Source organism: Borostomias antarcticus (assembly GCF_949987555.1).
Source record: "Borostomias antarcticus genome assembly, chromosome: 21".
NCBI classification, from domain to species: domain Eukaryota; kingdom Metazoa; phylum Chordata; class Actinopteri; order Stomiiformes; family Stomiidae; genus Borostomias; species Borostomias antarcticus.
The window spans coordinates 15,399,595-15,424,647 of record NC_140254.1 but is presented as its reverse complement, the minus strand read 5'-3'; the positions used below and the strand labels follow the sequence as shown (position 1 = coordinate 15,424,647).

The 25,053-nt window shown below is 46.6% G+C and overlaps 3 protein-coding genes across 5 annotated transcripts; all 3 read right to left on the bottom strand.

Moving 5' to 3' along the window:
- Window positions 1-227: 227 nt before the first annotated feature.
- Window positions 228-9,556, bottom strand: ints8 (integrator complex subunit 8). 2 transcript variants are annotated; one of them, XM_084455208.1, is made up of 28 exons: window positions 9,452-9,556; window positions 9,091-9,242; window positions 8,805-8,994; window positions 8,564-8,704; window positions 7,872-7,943; window positions 7,703-7,754; window positions 7,221-7,403; window positions 6,988-7,095; window positions 6,422-6,574; window positions 6,091-6,191; window positions 5,742-5,883; window positions 5,590-5,660; window positions 4,827-5,002; window positions 4,157-4,287; window positions 3,923-4,033; window positions 3,625-3,814; window positions 3,048-3,169; window positions 2,662-2,846; window positions 2,466-2,499; window positions 2,317-2,376; window positions 2,140-2,201; window positions 1,846-1,964; window positions 1,613-1,716; window positions 1,316-1,366; window positions 1,123-1,196; window positions 981-1,045; window positions 497-540; window positions 228-361 (listed from the first exon to the last, which is right to left on the bottom strand). In XM_084455208.1, exons 2-28 carry the CDS (start codon window positions 9,239-9,241, stop codon window positions 245-247), a joined length of 3,009 nt encoding a protein of 1,002 aa, XP_084311334.1. In that variant the 5' UTR covers window position 9,242; window positions 9,452-9,556; the 3' UTR covers window positions 228-244. The 2 variants fall into 2 exon arrangements, with proteins under 2 accessions (XP_084311334.1, XP_084311335.1); XM_084455209.1 differs by having other exon boundaries at window positions 8,805-8,979.
- A 655-nt stretch (window positions 9,557-10,211) lies between these two features.
- On the bottom strand, window positions 10,212-17,988 carry LOC311323433 (putative C-mannosyltransferase DPY19L4). Its single transcript, XM_084455664.1, has 20 exons — window positions 17,733-17,988; window positions 17,426-17,511; window positions 17,155-17,346; window positions 16,837-16,961; window positions 16,607-16,697; window positions 16,374-16,495; window positions 16,071-16,216; window positions 14,957-15,080; window positions 14,584-14,718; window positions 14,274-14,405; window positions 13,737-13,838; window positions 13,562-13,635; window positions 13,287-13,445; window positions 13,065-13,184; window positions 12,851-12,971; window positions 12,684-12,740; window positions 12,478-12,560; window positions 12,026-12,158; window positions 11,569-11,727; window positions 10,212-11,366 (listed from the first exon to the last, which is right to left on the bottom strand). Exons 2-20 carry the CDS (start codon window positions 17,505-17,507, stop codon window positions 11,202-11,204), a joined length of 2,322 nt encoding a protein of 773 aa, XP_084311790.1. The 5' UTR covers window positions 17,508-17,511; window positions 17,733-17,988; the 3' UTR covers window positions 10,212-11,201.
- A 3,593-nt stretch (window positions 17,989-21,581) lies between these two features.
- Window positions 21,582-24,829, bottom strand: LOC311323541 (uncharacterized protein). 2 transcript variants are annotated; one of them, XM_084455786.1, is made up of 11 exons: window positions 24,743-24,829; window positions 24,452-24,580; window positions 24,118-24,231; window positions 23,908-24,027; window positions 23,613-23,762; window positions 23,361-23,504; window positions 23,117-23,251; window positions 22,824-22,994; window positions 22,493-22,681; window positions 22,247-22,396; window positions 21,582-22,146 (listed from the first exon to the last, which is right to left on the bottom strand). In XM_084455786.1, exons 1-11 carry the CDS (start codon window positions 24,756-24,758, stop codon window positions 22,022-22,024), a joined length of 1,443 nt encoding a protein of 480 aa, XP_084311912.1. In that variant the 5' UTR covers window positions 24,759-24,829; the 3' UTR covers window positions 21,582-22,021. The 2 variants fall into 2 exon arrangements, with proteins under 2 accessions (XP_084311912.1, XP_084311913.1); XM_084455787.1 differs by having other exon boundaries at window positions 22,499-22,681.
- Between the last annotated feature and the right edge of the window lie 224 nt (window positions 24,830-25,053).

The following is a 25,053-nucleotide window of genomic DNA, read 5'->3' as shown; positions in this document are numbered from 1 at the left end:
GAACAGGTGAAATCTGTTGGAATGCTGCCAAAGGCTAATGTAATTCAAAGCATTACTTTATATGGTGCTGTTTAAAGCCAGGGCTTTGATTGTGTACCTGTCGGTGCTGTTTAAAACCAGGGCTTTGTGTACCTCAGGGGGCTTGCCAAAATCAACAAATGTATTTATTTTGAAAAGTTTTTATTTTCTACAACAAAAATAAAAATACAATTGTTTGATGTTTTTGGTCCTCTTTTAGTTTTGTTCAGAAATACAGCTTGGCCATTGCTTGCAGGAACTTCTTCTTTCTCTTCTGGGCGGCCAGCTGGAGCACCTCCTCTGGGTTGCTGGCATTCAGTTCTGTCTGTCCAATCGCCTTGATCTGAGCAGAAACGAGCATGCAATGTTTATAAACTCAATGTCATAATGACCCATAATGCCGTTCACACAGTCTGGAGGAAGAACAAGACGATGTACTTGACAACACTGATATAAAAATCATTTAAAAACTACTTACAGCTATTTGTCTTTTCTCACTCTCGCCCCGTCTATGGTGGATGTCTTTATGGTCAGTTAAAGGCTTAGGACAACACAAAGGGATGGATTACTCTTAATAAATGACCATGCATGTTCTCGTGTTCACAAGGGTTCCCTCCCAAGAACCCAATACGAAAAACATGCAGAACAACAGATGCTCTTCAGACCTGTCCCTGACCAGGACTTGGACTGAGCACTTGGACTTGGTCCCCAGGCGCTATGAACGATGGCTGCCCACTGCTCCTGGCTGCCTCTGGAGGAGGACAGCTTTGATGGGTGAAGAGGACAAATTCCACCTGAAGAAAGCATATGTGTGTGTTGTGTTCACCGCTCACACGTGTGTGTGTGTGTGTGTCCCTGTGTGGTCAATAAAAAAGCCCCTCAAGGTCCTGGAATTATATACAGTATCCACCTATACAGATTAATTCATTCTCTGAACCCCATTAACAAAGATGCAAGGATACTTGTCAGGTACTCCAGGATGGTGACATCCCAGATGTAGTCATACAAGGAGTCCATGGCGTCGTGGCTGTAATAATAATATCAAAATTATGAAGTACATGTTCAATTTTCTCTAACAAGTCTGGAATATGCAACATGCCATACCTGTTTTGTTCTTGAAGGGCTTTGAATGCAGTCATGTAGTCCACGTCTCTAAGAAACTGACAGAGTACTGCAACCTAATAAGTAACAGAATGGCATGACATTATTTTATAAGTAAGAACAGCCATACACATTATTTACAGAATCAAAGTTGTCAGGTGCTGAGTCTAGAGACATGTCTGGAGAGACGTCTGACCTGGGTGTGGCAGTTCATCATCGAGCAACACTTGATCATCCTCTTCAGGACCTGCAAGGAAAGATTACAGAGTCAAACAGGGAGAGATTCCTAAATGAACGCCTAGCTCTCCGTACCTCCTAAGCGCTTGTATAATGTAGATCTAAGAGCACTAGAGAGGTTTAAGCAATAGCAGAAGAAGGCAGCTTTGAGCTTAAAGACTTCTCCAACCTTTTTAGATCTACACTAGTGCCTGCTAAATCCAGTTCTACTGACATACACATACTGTATTTGGTAAGAACACAGTGGTTATTCTACCTGGTCAGTGTAGACATCGGGGGGCACAGCCTTGGTGAAGAAATCAGAGCACACCGCCCCAGCCTGGAGGTAGAAGTGCAGAGCAGCCGAGTACTGGTTGGTCACTGAGGAGACAAAATGGAGGACAGGGAAGGGCTTACCAAGGAGGTTCTTACTCAATAGCAGACACCCAGCTCGCCAAGCGACCGGCGGTAGATTCTCCATCCAGTGCAAGTTTACGTTGGCTTCCTTACCGAAGTAGATGTCCGCCTGCGTGACAATCCACGACTGGTTATTGGGGTTCAGTGTGAGGGAGTAGGAGACGAGCTCTTTCACCGTCACGGCCACCGCCTCCACGTCCACCGCCTGCAAGCTGGAGGAAACACGGCTCAACACGGCTTCCTCAGCGCTGCTAATAAACTTGTATTCAGAGATTGTCCATCTATTTGTACGATGTTTTGAGATTGTCCATCTACTTGTACGATGTTTTTTTTTTTTTTTTTAACTCAACAGAAATGCTCCCACATAGAGGGAGAGGGGATTCCTACTTAGTGACGGATGATGGCCAGATAGCGAGGTGTTCCGCAGTCACTTCGTTCACAATATCATCCTGAGGGAAAAAGAGAGACACAGTCGGTTAACCGAGAGCAGACTTCAGCGTCTCGTAAGCGACAGCGGTGGTGTGAAGCACGTGTGGCGCCGTCGGCGCTGCTGCTGTGACGTACCCGGACTATGCTGTGCAGCTTGACGAACAGGGAGATGAGGGTGGTCAGTACCAGCGGCTCCTGGAGGAGACGAGAGAACGTGGTTATTACTTCACGGTCTTTTCTGACTCAAATACACACACTGGACGACGGCAGCCCTGTCCGCTCACCCGTAGCTTCTTGATGAAAGTGATGAACTTGCTCCTACAAAGATAAGAATAAAAGGCAGTAGTCGGTAGCCCGGGAATTGAATTCTGAGAGGGTGAATAGACAGGCCCTGAACAGACGTAGTGAAGTGGAGATGCTACGACTACTATGCCCGGCCAGTGAGTTGTGGTTGTGTGTACTGTTTGGAGTCCCTTTTACCTGTGCATGATGCCCATGGTGGACTCTCTCTGTTTGATGAGGCACACCCTGTTGTCGCTGGCCCTCTTGTACTGGCTGGACACGCTGCATATCTGCACCACCACCTCCCACAGCTCCTTGGCTGTACGCCGGCTCTCTTTAGGACCTGGGAGCTCCTTACAGGTGGAGGCCAGGAGCTGGCCCAGCTGGTGGGGTCGAAGGGTGCAAGGAGGAGACGGAGGACTTCAGGTGAGAAACGACTATTTTGGTCTATTGGCCAGACGGCGATTGGATTAATATAATGCAACCAAATGTTGTCAGATGTCTGGAATAGAATACTCGTTTCATTTTATTTCACCTGCACTAGAGATGCTAGACAGAGGTGTCTCAGGAGACCAGCCCTTTACCTTGATGTAGGGGTTGTTCATGACCAGAGACTGGGGCACCTGGAGAGTCAAGTAGTCGTTTTCTCTCCAGTTGAGCATGAAGGCCACACACTCCTCCCCAACCACCTGCCGCAAAGGGACATCTGGAGCAGACAGACACCCAGGGCCATGGTAAACGGTAAACGGTAAATGGACTGCACTTATACAGCACTTTTATCCACTTTTTTACAATGGCCCATCACTTACCCATTCACACACACATCCACACACCAGCGGCGGCAGCTGCCATGCAAGGCGCTAAGCCTGCTCACTGGGAGCAATTTGGGGTTCAGTGTCTTTGTCCAAGGACACTTCGATATGTGGACAGGAAGAGCCGGGATTCGAACCGCCGACCCTACGGTCATTGGACGACCCGCTCTGCCTCTTGAGCCGCAGCCGCCAATCACAGCACAGCTTACTGATGGAGGCGGCGCAACAATCTAAAACCAAACGTGATTGTTCTGTACAGCATGTGGCGCATATGAGTATGTTTCTCTAATTCTTTGTTTATTTGAAGATTTTAAGTGTGTTCTCTCTCTTTTCTCTCTCTCCAACCCACCATGTATCCTCATCTCTAGGTAGCCGCGGACCCTGCTGACCAGGTCTGGCGCCGGCCGGTCCCTGCTGCTCTCGTGGGCCCTCACCTCCAGCAGCAGCATCTCGTTCAGCATCACCTGCCGCAGCTTGGGGGAGAACTCGGTCACCAGCTCCAGGCAGGCGGAGAACATTTGCCGCGCGTGACCGAAGTCCTGAGGCGGCGACATGTCGACAACAACCGAGATCAGCTTCCACCACGTTCGTCACACAAGCCTAAAAACTCAAATGCCCACACACATTTTGGAGGAGGAGATACAGACCTTTATAGTGATGCAGTGAAGACCTTTGGCCATCAGAATGTACACCAAGTCCTTGGTCAGGTTGTCTTTTATGCTGAGTATCGCATTGACGTAGTCTGGGGGGACCTCCCACTGTGAATCCCAAGACAGAGGGTTAGAGACCACCCCCGTCCCGACCATACTAAAACAACTACCTTCAGCACATTTAGCCGCCGTCATCTCTGTCTCTGTACGGCCCCTGCGTTGACCCCTGACCTTGCTGTTGACCCTCCAGAAGGGTCGCTCGGCCATGCCGTGGAGCTCGATGAGGATCTGCCGGATCCTGCGTGGCTCCAGGGAGAGGATGAGCTGCTGCTCCAGCTGGCCGATGTTCACGCTGGCGGAGGCTGGGGAGAACGACGGCACAAACACAGGCTCAGAGAGAGATACAGTAGAGAGATCTGTACCTATAACACAGGCTCAGAGAGAGATACAGTAGAGATCTGTACCTATAACACAGGCTCAGAGAGAGATACAGTAGAGAGATCTGTACCTATAACACAGGCTCAGAGAGAGATACAGTAGAGAGATCTGTACCTATAACACAGGCTCAGAGAGAGATACAGTAGAGATCTGTACCTATAACACAGGCTCAGAGAGATACAGTAGAGAGATCTGTACCTATAACACAGGCTCAGAGAGATACAGTAGAGAGATCTGTACCTATAACACAGGCTCAGAGAGAGATACAGTAGAGAGATCTGTACCTATAACACAGGCTCAGAGAGAGATACAGTAGAGAGATCTGTACCTATAACACATGGGGGGGGGTGCTCACTGCACAGTTAATGTTGAACTTAATATTACATTACGGTCATTTAGCAGACGCTTTCATCCAAAGCGACTAACAATAATCACGTTGTTGTAATGAGTTGTCGTTTCTTACCGGGGATGTCATAGAAGGACGGCAGTGGCTTGGCGCTCAGGTTGACGGTGGCAGATCTCTTCCTCATCTGCTCCACCAGCGCCTTCCTCTCCTCCTCCTTCAGCAGCTCCATGAACAGCTTGTGGGACGACACCACGAAGACCAGGGGCAGCTCCTCCAGGCTCTCACACAGGGTTCTGCATTGGGGGGGGATTTATGGTACGGTGTTGGATGTACATCATCACTAATGCCGGGCTCAGACTACAGGATTTCTGGGCCGATTTATCCCCGATTCACCCCTCCCGACAATCGGAGGAGAAATCTGGTCTGGAACGTTGGTCAGGGCCGATGATCGGCCCAGATTATCTTGTAATGTGAGGGGTTTACAGATCCAATCTTATACCTCCCGATCGGCTCGCAGACCCATCGGGGCGGCCCCGATAATATCAAACATGTTTGATATTTAAGATTATTACGTCCCGACTTTACAAGTGAGACGGCGAGACCAGTGGTTTGTTGCTCCCTCGGGCACTATAAGATCCTGTAGTGTGTGATGAGCCGTTATTTTCAAATATTGCTGTGTGTGCTTGTTTGAGATGCGCAAGAAGAATATCAGTTAAGATTCTCCTTATGTGCGTGATGTAACCCGATTTCGAAATTGGTTAGGATTTTAAATATCCTGTAGTGTGAGCCCGGCATAAGAGCTACCGGCATGTTTGAGGTCCAATCTTATTAATCGTTAATCATACGCTTCTCCTTCCTAAGACAGATGTCTCTCCCTCACCTGAGGAAGATCGCCATGTTCCGTCTGGAGGTCTCTGATGGAAATTCCTTGTCTAATGACCTTGTGCACACCTGCGGGGAAAAGGTGCTATAAGCGAGATGGATGAATTCAGACGTCACTGACACCAATGGGAGGAGGGGGCGTGTTTGTACCTCTAGTATGAAATCCACCAATCGCTTGCTTGGCTTGAGTAGCAGCTGCTGAAAGCGCACGCTGAGGACCTCCCCTTCCAGGGCGTCCCGGACAGCGTTGCACACACACAGCCTGTGACACACCTCGTCCAGGCCCCTCTCACTGTGCCCGTTATGGAACGAGAGAGCATCAGCATCACACTGGGAAGAGTTTATACATGCTGCCGGGAAGGCCTACAACAATCTACACGGATCTGGGCCTTGTTTGCAATAAGATAGATCGATAAAAACAAAAATTGTACAGTATACACATCGACATTTGCATTTGGAATTGCAGATTAATGGCATGATCATGAAAGGTGTTCCTCACCCTTGCTGGACTTTATGCAAAAACTCCCTCAGGACCGACTGTCTGAGGTGATTGGGCAAGCTGCGAGATATGTTGTCTTTTATAAAGGCTTCCACAAGAGCCTTTGGAGAGGAAGGAAGAGAGAGGAAGAGAGAGGAAGAGAGAGAGAGAGAGAGAGAGAGAGAGAGAGACAGAGAGAGACAGAGAGAGAGAGAGAGAGACAGAGAGAGAGAGAGAGAGAGAGAGAGAGAGAGAGAGAGAGAGAGAGAGAGAGAGAGAGAGAGTGGGTAAAGTGTGAGGAATAAACGCTTGTTCCACCTTCATTTCAAGATTTGCAAAGCTTTCCCCTGACCTGGTGGTTGTGTGTTCTGATGAGGCTGTTGATCTGTCCGTAGGGGGTCAGCTGGGTGTCGCTTGGGTCCGAGGTTCCGGTCAGGGCCCGGCAGGCACTCCAGTACCCAGCCAGACGCTTCTCATCCAGGCCACAGTGCAGTGCTGAGTCCAGCTGCAATACACACAGAACCAGGATGTTAGAGAGGGTGTCAAAGAGTGGCAAGGACACGCAGACAGGCAGACAGACAGACAGACAGACAGGCAGACAGACAGACAGGCAGACAGGCAGGCAGACAGGCAGACAGGCAGACAGGCAGACAGACAGACAGGCAGACAGGCAGGCAGACAGGCAGGCAGGCAGGCAGGCAGGCAGGCAGGCAGGCAGACAGACAGACAGACAGACAGGCAGACAGGCAGACAGGCAGGCAGGCAGGCAGGCAGACAGACAGACAGACAGGCAGGCAGGCAGGCAGACAGACAGACAGACAGACAGACAGACAGACAGACAGACAGACAGACAGACAGACAGACAGACAGACAGACAGACAGACAGGCAGGCAGGCAGGCAGACAGACAGACACAAACCTTCAACAGCAGCTCCCTGGTTTGTCTGAAATGCTCCCTAGCTTTCTCATAGGCCTGTTGGTCCGTGCATCCTTGTTGGAAGAAAATTCCCCCTAGGTCATAATGCACCTGCAACACACGAGACAGCCACACGTCATAATGCACCTGCAACGCACGAGACAGCGGCGCATGGTTGTTACAGAGATGTGGGTGTGTCCAGCCTGTGGTGCAGCTGAGCAGTCCAGCGGCCCCACCTGGCAGTGGAGCTCATCGGCGCTGATGCGAAGGCCTGCCGTGGACGACTCCGTCTCCCCGTTGGCAGTGCTAGGGTCTGCCGCCAGCAGGTCCAGCGTCCTCATGGTGTGAACATAGAAGTCCTTCTTCAGCCCCAGAGCTCCCTCCAACACCATGATGGAGTCTGCCGACTGCTCTTTCAGCTGCAGCGGGTGACATGACACAGCATGGTATTATGATGGACACATGACACAGCATGGTATTATGATGGACACATGACACAGCATGGTATTATGATGGACACATGACACAGCATGGTATTATGATGGACACATGACACAGCATGGTATTATGATGAACACATGACACAGCATGGTATTATGATGAACACATGACACAGCATGGTATTATGATGGACACATGACACAGCATGGTATTATGATGGACATAACTCCATTATCAGGTCCATTTTTTTCCCCCCAAGAGAAAACATCCCACTCACCACGCTCAGGATATTTTCAGTCAATTCTTTCTCCTGCTGCACAATATTCAATCTATAAAAAAAAAAAACACAATGCGAAGAATACGAATAATTGTTGTGACATCCAACAACATAACATATGTCAGAATTGAAAAGCTGTAGAGTGAAGTGGAGAAGATTAAAAACCTACATGTTCATCTGGTGAGGCCCAGGTTTGGTCTGTTTCTCTGGAAAACTGTTCAGCACAATGGTTCTTATGGCCCTTAGACACAAAACAAGGTAAACAATATGAGCTGCAACATGGTAACTCCAGTATGTGCAAGGTCACTGTCTATAGGGGGCTGACCAGGTGTATTATATGACCCTGGCCAGGTGTTCTATAGGCGGCTGACCAGGTGTATTATAGGGGGCTGACCAGGTGTATTATATGACCCTGACCAGGTGTATTATAGGGGGCTGACCAGGTGTTCTATAGGGGGCTGACCAGGTGTATTATATGACCCTGACCAGGTGTATTATAGGGGACTGACCAGGTGTATTATATGACCCTGACCAGGTGTATTATAGGGGGCTGACCAGGTGTTCTATAGGGGGCTGACCAGGTGTATTATAGGGGGCTGACCAGGTGTTCTATAGGGGACTGACCAGGTGTATTATAGGGGACTGACCAGGTGTATTATATGACCCTGACCAGGTGTATTATAGGGGGATGACCAGGTGTTCTATAGGGGACTGACCAGGTGTATTATAGGGGGCTGACCAGGTGTATTATAGGGGGCTGACCAGGTGTTCTATGGGGGCTGACCAGGTGTATTATAGGGGGCTGACCAGGTGTATTATAGGGGGCTGACCAGGTGTTCTATAGGCCGGTTCTTGCCTCACCAGCGGTTGTAGATGATGACAGCCATGGCGGTGGTGGGAGGCAGAGTGGAGAGATCCAGGTCCACGTGCTTCACCCCTGGAGGAACCTTGCTCACACACAGCAGCTCATTCAGTAACATGTTCAGCACTGGAATAGTCAAGCTAAGGAGGGAGTAAAAAAAAAAGTTGTGTTGACATGAGATTGTTTTCATATGTATTGTGTTGCCTGATATCAGCTCAGAAATGTCCACAAAACACTCACCCTTTCTCCAGAGCATCCAGATCCCATTTCAGGTGGGCGGCTACTTTGAGGGCCAGCAGCTTCAGAGTACGGTTTCTGCGATTGTCCGCCGGAGGCTGAACTTGGTTCTGTTCATTCACTGACGGCTTGGTCGCCTGCTCCAGGAACTGAATGACGAGTTGCACTGGTGCTGGGTCTGAAAACAAACAGTCTACATTCAATCAGACAAACCTGTCCTTCTTTGCAGTTGCTTCACTTTTACACCTTACACAGTAGTTAACCCTAATAACAATGGCAGTGTGCAGACCTGGATTTGACTTGCTCTGAAGGTGCTTCTCCAGCAGTGTGTCATCCAAGAGGAACTCGAACCAGGAGGTCGGCGGAGGAGTGCTTGGTCGGCTGCCGGTCACTGCCACCCGGTCCGCCGCCTCAGCACTCATCTTCTGAGACTGAGCCATGCTATTGTAGGGGATGGAGTCGTAAACAAAATAAATGCGCGGACAATTGAAGGGCTTACTTTTTATCTAGTAGCTACACATAGATACATAGGGGCATATGCACACAGCAGTAGGACCAGGCGAACCCGCACAGGGCTGGCAGTCTTTTGTCTCCCTGACTCGGGCAGTCATGCACTGGGTGACCGATTATGTTCGTATATGAAAGCTTACGTTAACGTTTCTTGAAGTACACGCAGAAAGCAAAGTTTCAAATAATTACTCCCAAAGGTTTGCTTTCACGATGTTTATAGTTCTCACATTCTGCATACGGTTAACTTCGATGTCACATCCGGTTCCGACTTCATCCAAGGGTCTCAAACATTGACGAGGTTTATACCGCCCCCTGCTGCGCAATTTCCTTATTGCATTTCATACAGGTCAATGATTCTAACTACTACATACACAAAACTGTCACTCATTTGTCAGTCCAGCTTTGTCATTATTTCTTCATTTTTCACGTCACCAATAATACTTTCCTTTTACTGAATTAACTTTTAATCACCTTTGAGGTCATATGGTATAATTCAAAGTCCCTCCATTTCTGGGTAGTATGGCCGCACTGATCATGGAGACAAAAATGTATTTTCATGTTCAAAGTGTTGCATGTAGAGAGGGACGACAGCCAAGTAAACAGTATTCATTATGTGTCAGTTTGACGATGGATGCACCTGGCTATTAATGGTAAGCTCCTGACATACCCAGAAAGGCACAAAAACTAACTGAAGCAAAATAAAGAGTCAAGGCTTGCTGATTTTCCTAAAACCTGTTTTCAATATGGAGGTGGAAATTCCATTTACAGATGGGTCCAACTTGTTCTGAAGGACATCTGCTGACACATGCATAGAAACAACAAACCTCTCATTACCAAAACCAATAAACACACAGGATAGTCATTGTCAATGTATAATTTTTACACAGACCCAGGGGAATAAACAGACATGGCAGCTTTGCAGTTCAGCACAGCTAGTAACCGTTTGAGACAAAACCCTACAACATTTGGGACGAAAAGCTTCACAATGGCTCTGCATCCATCTACTATCTAACTCATTAAAATTAAATTTCAATACATAGTGAGTTAGACTGGCTCGCTATAACAAGTGTAAGACCAAAGGTTACATAGAGGGGCAGCTCACATTGCATCCGTTTGTTCATTTCTGGATATTTTAGGTAGACTACGAGGCTGTTCCATGTGCCCTACATAACAGGTGCAGCTCTGCAGATTGCCATACTTGTGGTTGAAATACTGCAGCTACTTTGCAAGAGCAACACTTGGAACTGTAGCTAAGGCATCAAGAAGAAGAGGCCTGTGGGAGAAAAAGCAACAAAATATGGGTAGTCTCAGTGCCTGCCTTAACAACCCAGTCATAAGGCCTAGAGGTGAGCTCTGCTCATCCTTATTGGCCCCTTCCCTTTTGCATTACAGAGGCAAGCGAGGTGCACACAGCCAGATAACTCAAAAGCACAAAGCAGCATCTTTAAAAGGTTAAAACCACATAGAGACACATGCGCTGCATGTGAAGCATCATTGTGGAGAAAAATAAAACAACACGAGAACAGACTGACTGACCTGTAGACCCAACGCTGATGTCAGACCACTTTCACTCACAGCAGAGAAGTTACTTAATACAGTACAGTGATAACAGGACATATTTGGCCGAGTGATGCCTCTATCGGACTCATTACAAGTAAATAACCATCACTGATGCAATATTTGGAGGACCAATAGAATATCTTCACTGATCTCACTGCACCATGTGAGGTGGTGCAGAATATCAAGCGATTCACCTCCCCAGTAGAACATCGACTGGATATTCAACAGGATATTCAACACAACTCTGCAAACGTGATAACCACCAACTGCTGAGGGGTATTGCATTGCATTATGGGTAGCGGAGCTGAGTGGTAATGACTGACGCTACTGTCAGTACTGGAAGGAGATGACAGAGTTGACTTTGTAGACGTGATAGGAGCGGTTCCAGAAAACCCTGGTGAAGTAGTTGGTGTAAGGAGAGTAGTTCATCTTGATCTCATGACAGAAACGCCCATGTTTGGAGAAGGAGTACATCTCCCCTTTGTCATACACCACCTGGAAGAGACGTGGAGGGAGAGAGCAAGGAGAGAGTTGGGTATGACTAAGCAACCACCTGTAATACACACAGCATTTTCACAGCCTCACCTTTTCTGTGAACCGCAGAATTGTTCTACATGGCAAGTTTAAAAAACAAGGCACATTTGTGAAGTATGTTTTGACGCTGCCATGTTGGGTTAGAGTTAGGGTTCATGCTCACATGGCCGTTGGAGATGTCCAGCAGGTCTTTGATGCGACAGCCCTTTATCTGGCTGAGCTCATTGCACAACGACTCCTCGATGATGACGTAGTTGGTCTTGTGCAAAGTCAGAATCTTATAGATGTCCTCTGCCGATCTCAGCGCGTACGTCTGGTACATCTGTAACAGAAGGAACGTGTCAAAACATCTTGGGAAATTTAATAGAAACAGAGAACCGATCGATCGGATCCCATCTATCCCTCCCTCCCTCCCTCCCATCCCATCCCTCCCTCCCTCCCATCCATCCATCCATCCATCCCTCCATCCATCCCTCCCTCCCTCCCTCCCTCCCTCCCTCCCTCCCTCCCTCCCTCCCTCCCTCCCTCCCTCCCTCCCTCCCTCCATCCATCCATCCATCCATCCCTCCCTCCCTCCCTCCCTCCCTCCCTCCCTCCCTCCGGGGTGCTGAGGAACTCACATCTTCACTCCTCCTGAGCAGGTCGATGTCTGTGTAGAGCGGCAGACTGGTCACACTCCAGCCTGAACACAGCTTCACTGTTCCCAGCAGCTGGGGGCTCCCAGCAAACACCGCCGCCACCGCGGCCTGGTTCCTGCTCAGGGAGGAGGGGAGAGGGAGACGGGCCTGATTACTGACCCATCCATGGACTGAGCAGACACAGTGTACACCAAGGGATCGACGAGGAGGAAGTGGAATTAGAGCCACATCAGTTTATTGCCAGGGTATAGCTTTACACATACTAGGAATTTGTTTAGGTTGATGGTGCATACACTGGTGGAGACGACATAGGACAGGGTGCAGGACAGGACGGGACAGTGCAAATGCAAAATACAATATATACAATAAAGTACAAATGCAAAATACAATATACACAATGGAGTGAGGTGAGTGTAATTAAGTAGATCACTCACTTGATCCAGTTCATCAGCTCCACTTTGTCCGGATCAAAGAACTCCTGTAACTCTGTCAGCTCAGCTATGACATGAGGAATGTACTGCAAGAGAAAGAGAAATATACAATATTTAACCTTAATTTCAGAATTTAAAATGTACTTGCAGCAGTGTTGTCCAAAACCAAGGCAGTTTCTGGGAACACCAGCAGATGTTGCCGACCTCACCTCTCTCCACAAACTGAACCCAATGATGGTTGGAACCGCTGTGCTCAGTATTAAAGCCTGGGGGTGAAACAAGTAGCAGACGGTGCATGTTACTAAAAGGCTTCTGTTGAATCATGTGACCAGAGAAAGATCTTGGACTTTAGCCAACTGAGAGGCCTTTCTCTCACCAGAACCACAGGGTGAATGGACTTGAGCTTCAGCCACTTGAACACAGTCATCCATAGCTCTGGAGAACACACACCAAACGCTGTGAACATGCACACGTACGGGGTCCACAAATACTTCATCCTGCAGGAGGAGGGATCATTAGACTTCAGCTGAACGAGAATGGCTAGTTGTAGCATGTCTGAGTCTCATTTCCCTACACTCTCTGTCACTTACCCCTCAAAGACCATGGCCAGTGCCCCGAACAGCAAGGTGTGAAAAACGTGATAGATGACCTCCGGCTGCTCTCCTATTCGCCCATCTTCAAGCCTGTGCTTGGTTTTCAATGGCTCACCACTGTCACAATGAGAAAATATAGAATTGAACAGCCACTGAGAAAAACATTCACTTTCCAAACCTTACACCAAGAGCTCACATGTACTCTGAGAGAACCCTGACCTGAGTCTCCTGTAGATGGTCTGCAAAGTGGACAGCAGACAGATGACAAGAACCAGGAGGTAGAACGGCAGCACCGAGGCTTGGGTGAGACGAAGGAACAAGTCCTGACTGGGTGTCTGGAAAGCCTCCTGGCACAGGAGCAGGTTGGTCACAAAATCACTGGGAGAGAAGAAGAGTATACTGTCAAATAAAGTATATTCTTCTCTTCTCTACCATTCCAAGTAAGGACACACATGAATACATCACAATATCAAGTACGTCAGAGACTCACTCACGTTGTTGTATTGAGTCCAAATTTCACTTCAAGAAATTTCAGTAGGAAGTCACTTTCATTTACCGGCACTATTCTCTGTGAATCATAAGCCACCGTTATTTTTAAAACAAACTTCCGTACGTCTGGTCCATGTCACAAAACGTTGACGAGGCTGACGTGAAGTGTGGGACCCTCACCTTGACCACATAGCTGAAGGTGATCCCTGTGGTGAAGACAAGGTAGAAGTGCAGAAAGATCTTCATCAGGCGAGCTACCAACGGACCCATCTTCATGTTTTGCTGAAGTAGGATCACAGAGAATAATGAGACACGGAGCTAAAAGGAACTCCTGGGTTTCAGTTCAAGTGTTTCATTAGGGGCCTGTCCTGAAGGAACGCCCCAGCTGCTGCTGCCAGCACACTTCTTTAAATCTGAAGGGACCAGGCAGATATTAGTTACATCTGAAGCGACCAGACGGGTATAAGTACCATCCTCTACAGGGTAGGTGGAATGTTCCTTTTTTTACTCGTATCAAATCACATTCGATCCATTTAGATACCTCCGGGTGTATTAGGGGTGAATGTGACCCGTTTGTGGACAAGGCCATGGTGGTTCCACAGAGAGAGAGGCTAACTACCTGGAAGTACCTAGCCATGGTGGTTCTACAGAGAGAGAGGCTAACTACCTGGAAGTACCTAGCCATGGTGGTTCCACAGAGAGAGAGGCAAACTCTACCTGGAAGTACCTAGCGAACACAGAGCTGACCAGCAGACTGAGGAGAGGGGAGCTGAGCAGGCTGGGGTTCTGGAACTGGAGCACATAGGCCAGGAAGAGAGAACTCAGGTACATCTTGTGAATGTCAGCCATCTGCCAAGAAAGGGAGGGGCATAGAGATAAGAGTGAGAGAGATTGTACTGTACAACACCAGCACATTTTCAGCATCCATTCATTCATTCAGCATTCATTTCGTTCAATGAATCTAGTCATATTACATGCGACTTCTCAGAGCAGTAGCAATAGTAGTGGGAGATGACAGTAGCAGTACCTTGCGTGGCTGCACCAAGTCAAAGCAGTCCAGCAGAAAGAGAGCTAAGCCTTGGATGAACAGCACATAGTGGCTGTGCTCCCAGACCAGGATGAAGGTGAATGTGGTGGCACTCATCAGGAGATAACAGAACATCTAGAACACGAGGGAGCGAAAAACAAAAAAAACACACTTTAGTGAAACACAGAGAAGCAAAGACAATGCACAGTGAAGGGGTAGCTTTAAAACACTCGGCTAATACTTTCTCACAATCTCACATATGCAGGTGAGGTTTATAGCTAGGCTTAGACTGAACTGAGCTGTTTTATGGGTGCCCTTTACTCCAATTTCTTCTTAGTGCATTTCACAGGCTATTGTAACAAGGCAAGCTCACCTCTGTGGCAGAGTTGATGTTGTTACTCAGGAATCCAGTTAAGGCTGCCACTTGGCAGGAGAAGTAAGGCAGGGCCCAGTTGTCCCGCAATGGGATGGCATAGTCCACTTTGGTTGTGTCTGGCCTGGGGGATACCGTGGGCAATAGAAGAGTTAGAACAAGGCATGTCTAGAACGACAGAGGTCAGACTATTAGTAGTCTCTCTCCAGACTCAAATGTTAAGTTGAATCGCTGCGTCTCCGCATACTACACAATAGAGTCTGTGCCACTTCGCCGCCCAAGCTGGTGTTCTGAGGGCGTATGGACGGCTCAAAATTGAAAGAGTGACAGGTCGTAGCAGCAAATGAGAGACCCTAGCACAGGTTAGATGGGCGAAAGTCGTTAATGATTACATGTCACGTTCACAGGGATTCCTGCGAAACCAATGAATTGCGAGGATTTGAGCACCAGATTTTTGTATGAAGTGTCCCAGACCCATAGAGAGATCTGCAGCATGCAGTAACGTAGTGTATCAGCGAAACAACTCTCATGGTTCTGGCGTTGAGACTAGACTATTAGAGACAGTGGCCCTCATTTACTAAACGAACACAACAGAAAACTGGGCGTACAGTCATTCCCATGCAAAGCTCGGCATTTATCAATTTGGACGCGAGCGGAAGCTACGATCGAATCTCACATCAAGTCTCAGCTCATGTATGCAAGTCTGAGAATTGTCATGAGACTTATTCCGATTGGCATCTAGCCTATGCATCCACGTAGCCTACCCTATGACACAAGAGGGTTTTCCGGGGCCACAGGGATCTTTTCATGGAGAGTGACGAGTGGCCATTGGTCGAGCAGTCAGAGAAATGTCTCTCCGTGGCCATATTACGCATATCCGCGTCGTGAAGGAGGGGCGAGGCCAGAGTATGTTGGGGCGTGATATTTAAATGACGACTGTTCTCAGCCGCCACATTTATCAACGGCCGACCATTCGTACGCTGTGATTGGCGGGGTACGAAGGTTTCACCAATCACGCACGAAAGCTGTCGTACCATAATTTCTGCGCTCGGATCTGCGCTTCCATGTTCCATTGATAAATGAGGGCCAGTGTGTCCATCTGCCTTTGACTCACCTGTTGATGACGTACCAGGCCACAGCAAGCATGCCCGCCACCCACGTACCGCTCATCACCCAGCTGGACACGAAGAGAGCCGTGACATAGAGAGCCTGGAGGCCAAAGACCATCCCAATGTAGAAGTACACTGGCTCTATCACATCCTGAAGGGAGAGTTACATTAGTCCTAACCCTAACCCGTTAGTTACACAAAGGGCTAGTCCTAACCCTAACCGTACCTCCTCTGCACTTCCATTCACTTGGAATTGGCTGGCTGGAATTGCTGTTGGACAGCCAGTGAACAGCTGTCGGTGGACTGACCTGGCTTCCAGTGATTCTGTACATGAGGCTGGTGAGCAGCTCTGGGTACAAAGACAGACGCTCCACTGCATTGATGGTCTGACCAGACAAAGTCCTGTTGTCTCTGGTCAACTCGTATACACCTGAAAAAGACACCAGAGGAAGATAAACATAAAGGATTGCATTGGAGGATGATGATATTCAACTGCCTGTTGGATTGTTCTAGTGAGGACAGATCGCAACAAGATTGCTACCTCTCTCAAACGAGGGTGCCGTCAGCATGTGTTTGTAGTAGTAATAGTAGAGTCCACTCCCTCCCTGGAAGGTGATTTCACGCTCCAGCTCCTGATACAGAAACAAACAAAGGAATGAACCCTGTTGAACATCTAGTCATAACTTCACATAGAAAGCAAGAGAAAGGTGGTATGGCAGTGGAGGAGAAGACTGAAATAGTAGCAATACTTGAAAAGACAATGTTACCCACCTGTCGAGTTGAGAACCAGAACTTTCTCTCATGATATGTGGAGAGATACACAGCGTACATCATGCCACAAGCCACCGCTGCCAGGCACCCAAAGAACAGCTTCACCAGACGCTGAAGCACCACCGCTAAACAGATGCAATGGGAGTTTACAGTGTTGTCAGAAACTGGTTAAAACACTCATACACCAACTCACTCCATGTTTATCTCTCTATTTTTTCACACCAGCCTCTCTCTCTCACACTCACACACAGTTTGTGAGGGGCTTCCTCCATCATCCAGCACAGTGCAACATTAACTAGCTACATGAGAATCACTCACATTTACTGGAGCTCCTGGTTCTTCTAACAGGAGATTTTGTCTGTTTGTCCGCCTCCTCCTCTTTCTCCCCCACCTGCTCTTCCTTCTGCTTGGTCTCTTCCTCATCCTTCAGCTCCTTTTCATCCTCCTCTCGGGGCTCTGATACAGCACCCACATCTGTCTCGGCGTCACCATTCTGGTTCACTGGGTCCTCTATAAAGGTCATTTGTTTTAGGTAACGCATTTGCATTCCCATAAATGCTTAAGTATAGCCACAACGTGCAGTGATTACCTGTTTTATGTGGGCGTGGTTCATCCTCTCGCCCTACTTGCAACACTGTTTTCCGACATCTTAGCTCAGCCATGTCCTGCATCTAGCTAAACAAACCAGTCACAACATACTCGGTTAAGCCATACATCTATCTATCTGGCTAGCTTTTAGTATTAGCACCACTTTAGCTAGCTAGAGTTGGTAAGCCATCGTTTAAGATAGAGATTCGTTCGTGCTAAGTTAGCTAGCTAACGTTACATCTAGCAAGCCAGAAAGTCTAGAGAAATGCTCGTTGGTTATTTTTGGTAGCCAGTGACAGTACACTTACCGGGGAGATTTTCACAGTCAATAATAAGTCAGCTCACTAGTAGTTACTACCGTTAGCTGGCTATAACGTGAGCTAATTTACTACAAGAGATTGGTATCTCTTTGGTTACTAGCTGCCTGCCTAGCTAACTAACGTTAGCCAGCTGGGTGTTCATTTTTCACATGGTAGAAATCACGTGCTTAAATTACTAGCGAGCTATCTAAGTATAGCTGGTAGCCAAAACCCTGCAAGCGATGGAAATTAGAAATAATCCACAGCAAAATCTAGATAATTATCTCACGAGTAAACTACCTAGCTAGTGTCCGACATCCTTACTACTTCCTTCTTTGAGACTTTTACTTTCACCGATCTGCCTGAAGGGCCTCCAATCACTAGATGTCAGTACTGAGCATGAATTGCTTTATTTTAAAGGGTTGCAAAGTATGAGGGATCCATCTTCTTTGTTTTCTGTTTTAGAAGGCTTTAATGACTGGTAATGACTGGTTTGATCATCAGACTGGCATGTACAGTCGGCTCACTTGACAAATGTACTTATTGCAAGTGACTTTGTATAAAAGCGTCTGCTAAATGACAAACATGTACATGTAAAATGAAATCATTTTATGTGCAAAAGAGATATATGCTTCAAAGAGACTCCCTGACTAAATAAAATTGAATAAGTATGTGTAAATAATGTGTGTTTTAACAAATACAATTTCTCTAGTTTATATTTTGCACAACAGAACACGAATGAGTTTCCTCAAACCTGGCAACAGACTGTGTACAAAAACTGCGCGGGCGCTCGCTACATTACAGTAGTAGACGTGACTAAGGTGACACTGTCGCAGAATAGTTTATTTTTTACCAAGCAGACCACAGGTAGGTTGTAAACAAAAACAATTTCTCGACCCTGCTCTTGTATCTTTCTTCTTAATGGTATTTGATTCTCGCTGTAATATGCAGTAGGCCTATATAGCGTGTAAGGTGGTTTTAACCATAGATATGGTTTTAACGCCCGCACTCGGGAAGGGTCGCGGTCTCTTGCAGTCGGGCTCCAACGCTTCACCGCCTCTGTAATAGATAATAATTAACATTATCAGAACTTTAAAACCAAACTTGGCCCTTTAGCCAGGACTGGACTGGGTGAATATTTCCTACCGGGAAATGTAGCCCCAGTCGGCCCACTAGCCGAGCCGACGCGGTGAGATGGAACACCTTCAGTTTCGTTTTGTGGACGGGGGGGGGGGGGGGGGGGGGGTGCTGCTGCGCGATTTGTTGACGGAGGGGGGGAGGGGTGAGGTGCTGCTGCGCGATTTGTTGACGGGGTGGGGGGGGATGCTGCTGCGCGATTTGTTGACGGGGGAGGGGGGGAGGGGGGGGGGTGAGTTGCTGCTGCGATTTGTTGACGGGGGGGGGGGGGGGGGGTGCTGCTGCGCGATTTGTTGACGGGGGGGGGGGGGTGCTGCTGCGCGATTTGTTGACGGGGGGGGGGAGGGGTGAGGTGCTGCTGCGCGATTTGTTGACGGGGTGGGATGCTGCTGCGCGATTTGTTGACCGGGGGGGGGGGGGGGGGGGGGGGGGGGGTGAGTTGCTGCTGCGCGATTTGTTGACGGGGGGGGGGGGGGTGCTGCTGCGGCTCTCTAACGGCCCACGCAAATGACACCTGAAACTAACAGAGGGAGGGGTGGGGCCTACATATGATTGGGCCAGCCCAGTGTCAGTATAGAAAATGGACCAATGGGCCGCTGTCCCTGCTCTATGGGCCGTTCGTTCTCTCGTTTTTTTAGATCGGCCCACAAGTAGGTCCGGCCCACCGGGCATTTGCCCGGTACGCCACATGGCCAGTCCAGCCCTGCCTTTAGCCCACTCAAGCGAAGCCCAATCAAGCAAAACATAAAAATAAAGTATCAAACTCAAAGGAGCAAACTGACCATAGGGCCATCCATATGGCTGGACGACAGTGATTCAACGGCCTGGCTGCCAGAGGGAAGCTGTGCCTACTACACATCAAAGTGCCCCTCTGGCGGCCGGGGTGTGATGTGTTTGCGATTAGGCACAGCGGCCCTCTGACGAGACAGAGGACAGGGACAGGGAGACCGACGGACACAGTGTGTGTTAACCATGGATGTATTAATAGAACAACACACGAGAGAGAGAGAGAGAGAGAGAGAGTCTCAGAGAGAAGGAGAGAGAGCAGGCATGTGATTGGCTACGTATAAAAAGCAGAAAAATACACAAGAGTGCAGAGCATGTGAGGACATGTAATTATATTTAATCATATTATCATGCTGTATGGCTATGGTGTGTGTGTGTGTGTGTGTGTGTGTGTGTGTGAGAGAGAGAGAGAGAGAGAGAGAGCGCATACATACGTGAGTGTATTTTTTTGAATAGTTTATAGCACTAGCCTGGGCCTGTTATATAATTTCTCTTAGATCTGATGATGTCATCAACACAGGACCCTCCACTTCAGGAGGCACTTTTCTGCTCCACCATCTGGGAGAGGTAGGCTACATAATGGTCACTAAGAACTTCAGAGTTCCTGTGCATATGTGAAAATCTGACTAAATGACTGGTAATGACTGGTTTAATGACTGATCATCAGACTGGCATGTACAGTCGGCTCACTCTTGACAAATGTACTTATTGCAAGTGACTTTGTATAAAAGCGTCTTCTAAATGACAAACATGTAAATGTGTATCATTGAAACATCTGTCACCGTCAGACTATCGTAAGTATTGTTTGCCTGACTGGACTCTGCACTGGATGGATTGCTCAGAGATGGCAGAACTTGTGTCAGATTCTCCAAAGGAACACTGATGTTCTGAGTGACCACATAGTAGCCAATTACTGATGGTGGAGCAGAACAGTCCTAAGACAAATTTAGCCAATCAGGTCAGAAAAGCAGGAAATCCTGTTTAATCAGGAACAATCACATCACCGAGAGAGAGGGACAGAGAGACAGACAGAGAGAAACAGAAAATTTAATTCAAAAAGTGAAACTGTCATGTATTCTAGATCCATTACACGAAGTGAAATATTTAAAGCCTTTTTTGTTTTAATCTTTATGATTGTACAGTATGTTCATTTATACACTCAATACTTGGTCGGAGCGTGGCACAGAGGCAATCAGCCTTGAAATATTTCACTTCATGTGTAATGAATCTATATGAAGGTTTCACTTTTTGAATTAAATTACAGAAAATAATGAACTTTCCACAATATTCTAATTTTCTGAGATGCACCTGTACAACATTAACCCTACCCGACAATATGACATTAATCCTACTTGCCTTCTGTTTTACAGTATCTCTACCAGTGAAGACATAAGAATGTCAATCACACCTTGATTGGGAATGACTCTTCAGGAAGAGGGATACAGAGGGACAGCAGCATGCAGTTGTGGGGTGAACATAACCATAGGAGCCATCTGGCCAGCAGAGATGCTTGCTAGTTTTGAAATGCAGATTCCATGTTTTGTAATATGGGTGAATGTCTGTTACTTCCAACTGTTCTTATTGTGTAAACACATACTGTATTTATTGCCCTTATTGAATCCTTATCAGTAAAGGTTTCTGTGAGTAAGCATTTCATCTGATCTGAATTGTTAACTTAAAATGTTGTGACTATTACTTGAGCACATGTAGAACATTACATTTAGATGTACATACATACATGTCAAAAGGTTCTGAAATGTTTTTACAGTGATTGATTGTACTAGGTTCTATATGAATACCTCAAACAATGGAATAGAAAATGGTCTCATGTAAAATGCAAAATCAGACAGACATTTAACCAGGTTTATTTTTTGTATCAAAATAACACCAAAAAAAAAAAACATTTTTGAAATGTTTTTAATAAAATAGAATTGTGAAAACAATCCATGAGTCACTATGGTTCCTTCACTTCCGCTACCCTTTCATATCCATAGTACGATCTTAAATGTAGTCCACATGCCTGACATGGCATAAGTGCTGCACACAGAGCCAAGTACATTTTTTTTATACAAATGCAGCCTACTCAGCTATTTACATATAACAAGCCCACGTTTGTGAATAATTCCTAAATGGCCTTAAACACGCTTTTAACATGCAGTCTGCAGTCTAATAGTAAAACCTACAGGAGGAAAAGGTAAAAAAACACAAAAAAAACACAGAACTGATTTGATAAGTGATGCCAGATCACCAAACATTTTCAAAAATGCACCAGCAAGTCCAACAATAGACTAACAAAAGCAGAGTAAAATATTACAGTAACACTTTTACCAACAAGTTCAATATGCAGTTCAGTCATCTGATGTGATGGTGTAAACTTAAGGCTCTTTGTCACAGTTCACATCCCGTTTCTCCCTCTCCTCTGCCATTAAATCTCCTAAGGGTTCAGGGGGGCTTGCGATCATCTTAACCAACAGTTCATCAGCTGGATTCTCCTCTTTCCCTAGACAGTAATGAAAAACAACAACAAATGAAATGTATTAGAATGAGTGGTGGATATTACCCATCAAATACAGTAAACGTTCGAATCGAATCCTTTTTACCTCCACATATTTTGCTTGTGCTGCCCCTATTGTAGTTTTCAAAAGCATCTTCAATTCTCTCCAGCTCCAGCATTGGCGTCTTGGTAATCAATGGCTTTTTGACCATCGTTATCAAGGGCTCATCATCTGAGCTATCATCATTGGATGACCCTGGTTAAACAATAACAATGGTCACAAAACACATCTTGTAATGACAGATCTCGGACATCATAGAAATCCATGTTGTAAACCAAACAGCATCCAAACCTTTACTTGTGTATTGCACAGGCTTGATGTTTCTTCTGCTCCTTTCTTTGATGGCAACGTTCTGTATCTTTACTGAGACCGCCCTCCTTGCTGGCCTCTGAGTTGGTGCTGTGGTCTTCTTTCGAGGGTTAGATGGATTTTTAACCAGCTTGATCAAGGGTTCTTCATCGGAGCTGTGGTCTGAAGTACCTAAACAGGCAAGCATAATGCACTCAATGTTTTTCTGATGTACATCTCTGGATATTGTAGACATCTTTACCACAATCTAAATATGATGGAATAATTCATCTTAATGAGTGTACCATTCTCTTTAGAGGGGCTGTGTGCTTACATGTGATTTGTGCAGTGTCAGTGTTCTTCCTGTCAACTGCTCTGTTGACTGATTTTTTCTTGGACACCACAGTATTTTCTGGCACAAACGTCTTCTTGACTGGTGCTCTGGTCTTCTTTATAGGCTTTTTAACCAGTCTAATCAAGGGCTCGTCATCAGAGTCCTCTTCCCCTACAAACATAAACAAAATAATGGTAAGATATACCAAGAGAGGGTAAGCGACTGCATGAGATGCAGAGTACAATCATAGTTGGAAAGTCAATAATTTGAAAATGTTGCTGCACAGTATAGACCTTTTCGGAGTTTATTTCCCTTATGTATGTTGCTGTTAGCTCTCCGCCCCCGTTTTTTCACCAAGGTGCCTCTTCTTCCTGGAGATCTCCTGGTCATCCTAATCAATGGTTCATCATCTGAGCTATCCCAGGACTCTTGGTATATGCATTAAGAAAACGACACAGGCAACAACAGTCATCTTTCAGTGGAAGTACCTAATGTTGTGATAGAGCACAATGGAGGGGATGTGCCAGGTTCTCTAACCTCCACTCCTCTGCAGTTTGTTAGGAACCTTCCTGGGGGATTTTCTGGCTGCAGAGGGGGGTGTCTTTCTTTGTCTTTGTGTCTTCAAGTTCTTGACTGTGTTGCTCAAGGGCTTATTATCATCTGAGCTATCGCTTGTCGAGTCTGACAGTGCGGAAAGAAAAAGGAAAACAATTGAATCCATGCAAAAACAGTGTGATGGATTCACTCGTACATTCAGCAAAGACGAGGGAATTAAAGAACCGGTCTCACCTGCGTGTTTGTCTCTGCTCTGGCTGACGTTGCTGTTTTTCCTGGCTCTGTTGACAGGTCTCTTCTTCAGAGGCAGTGGAGCAGTCCTCTCTACAGCTGTGGAGGGCTTCTTGGTGTGTCTGATCAATGGCTCGTCATCTGAACTTTCCGCTTTGTTGGAACCATAGCGGTTTAATATATTTAAAACAGTTAAAGACAAATTACAATCATTACAATCCGTACACATAGTTATGTGTCACAAACAGTGGCACAAATGTGGAAATATATTTTGATATACACTGTAAGCATGTATCACCTGCAGTCTTTTCAGTCTTAATGCTGCCTCTTTTGTTACCCTTGGATTCACCTGACATTTTGACTGGAAGAGATATCCTCACCATCTTCTTTAAGGGCTCATCGTCTGAGGTGTTAAACCCTTATTGTGAGAACAGAGATCAACATTGCTTTAACTGATTAAATCAATTCTGATGGCCAGCTATTTCAATTTCACCCTCGCATTTCTCACCATCTTTATTTGAGGTGGATTGTGAGTTGAGTTCACTCTGGGACGTATTAGACAGGTCGTCGGCCTGGGACTTTTTAATTAACTTAGATAAAGGTTCGTCGTCGGAACTGTCACCTGTGGAAGACAGAATGTGGCATATGAACTGTGGCGTTAGCTAGCTAGCTAAAACCACAAAGCATCCTCACCGTCTTCTTAATTAACAGCTCATCGTCTGAGGTGTCAAACCCTTATCATGACAACAAACAAGATCAACATGGTAAGTTATAAACACTTTGCTTAACCTGATTAAATTAATGTTTCTCTAATACAGCTATAAGTGGCTGCCGTTTCTCACCATCAGAGGCTTTTCTTGAGTCAGGTTGTGAGTTGAGTTCACTCTGGGTCGTATTAGACAGGCCATCGGTCTTGAGCTTTTTTGTGAACTTAGATAAAGGTTCGTCATCGGAACTGTCACCTGTGGAGTCTGGGGGGACAGAGAATGTGGCAGATGAACTGTGGCGTTATAGCTAGCGAAGCACAATGCGTCTTCTGGCGCATGAAAGAGCTACAATGAACGCTCCGCCAATATTAACCTTTGCTGTGATATCACCTTTGTATGCAATGCTGTATTGGTTTATTATGTCACCTGAACACTTGTCCATAAGAGCGTCCGCGAATTGAATTAAAATCCTGCAAACAGTGCTGATCTCAGACAAGAGCTTTTGAGCGTTATTTCACCGCTTTGTTTACTAAGTTCGGCGCGCTGTCCTTACTTGATGACGTTTGATGTCTTGATTCGCTATAGCAACTGTGATACGTGTAAAAAAAAATAAAAAAAAACGGATACGTGTGAGCTCGTTTTATTATACACGATAAATATTGGTCTTTAAAGCATAAATGACGCAAACAATGTGGCCCAACAAAGATGCACGTGTAACCCTAGGAGTGTAATTGGCT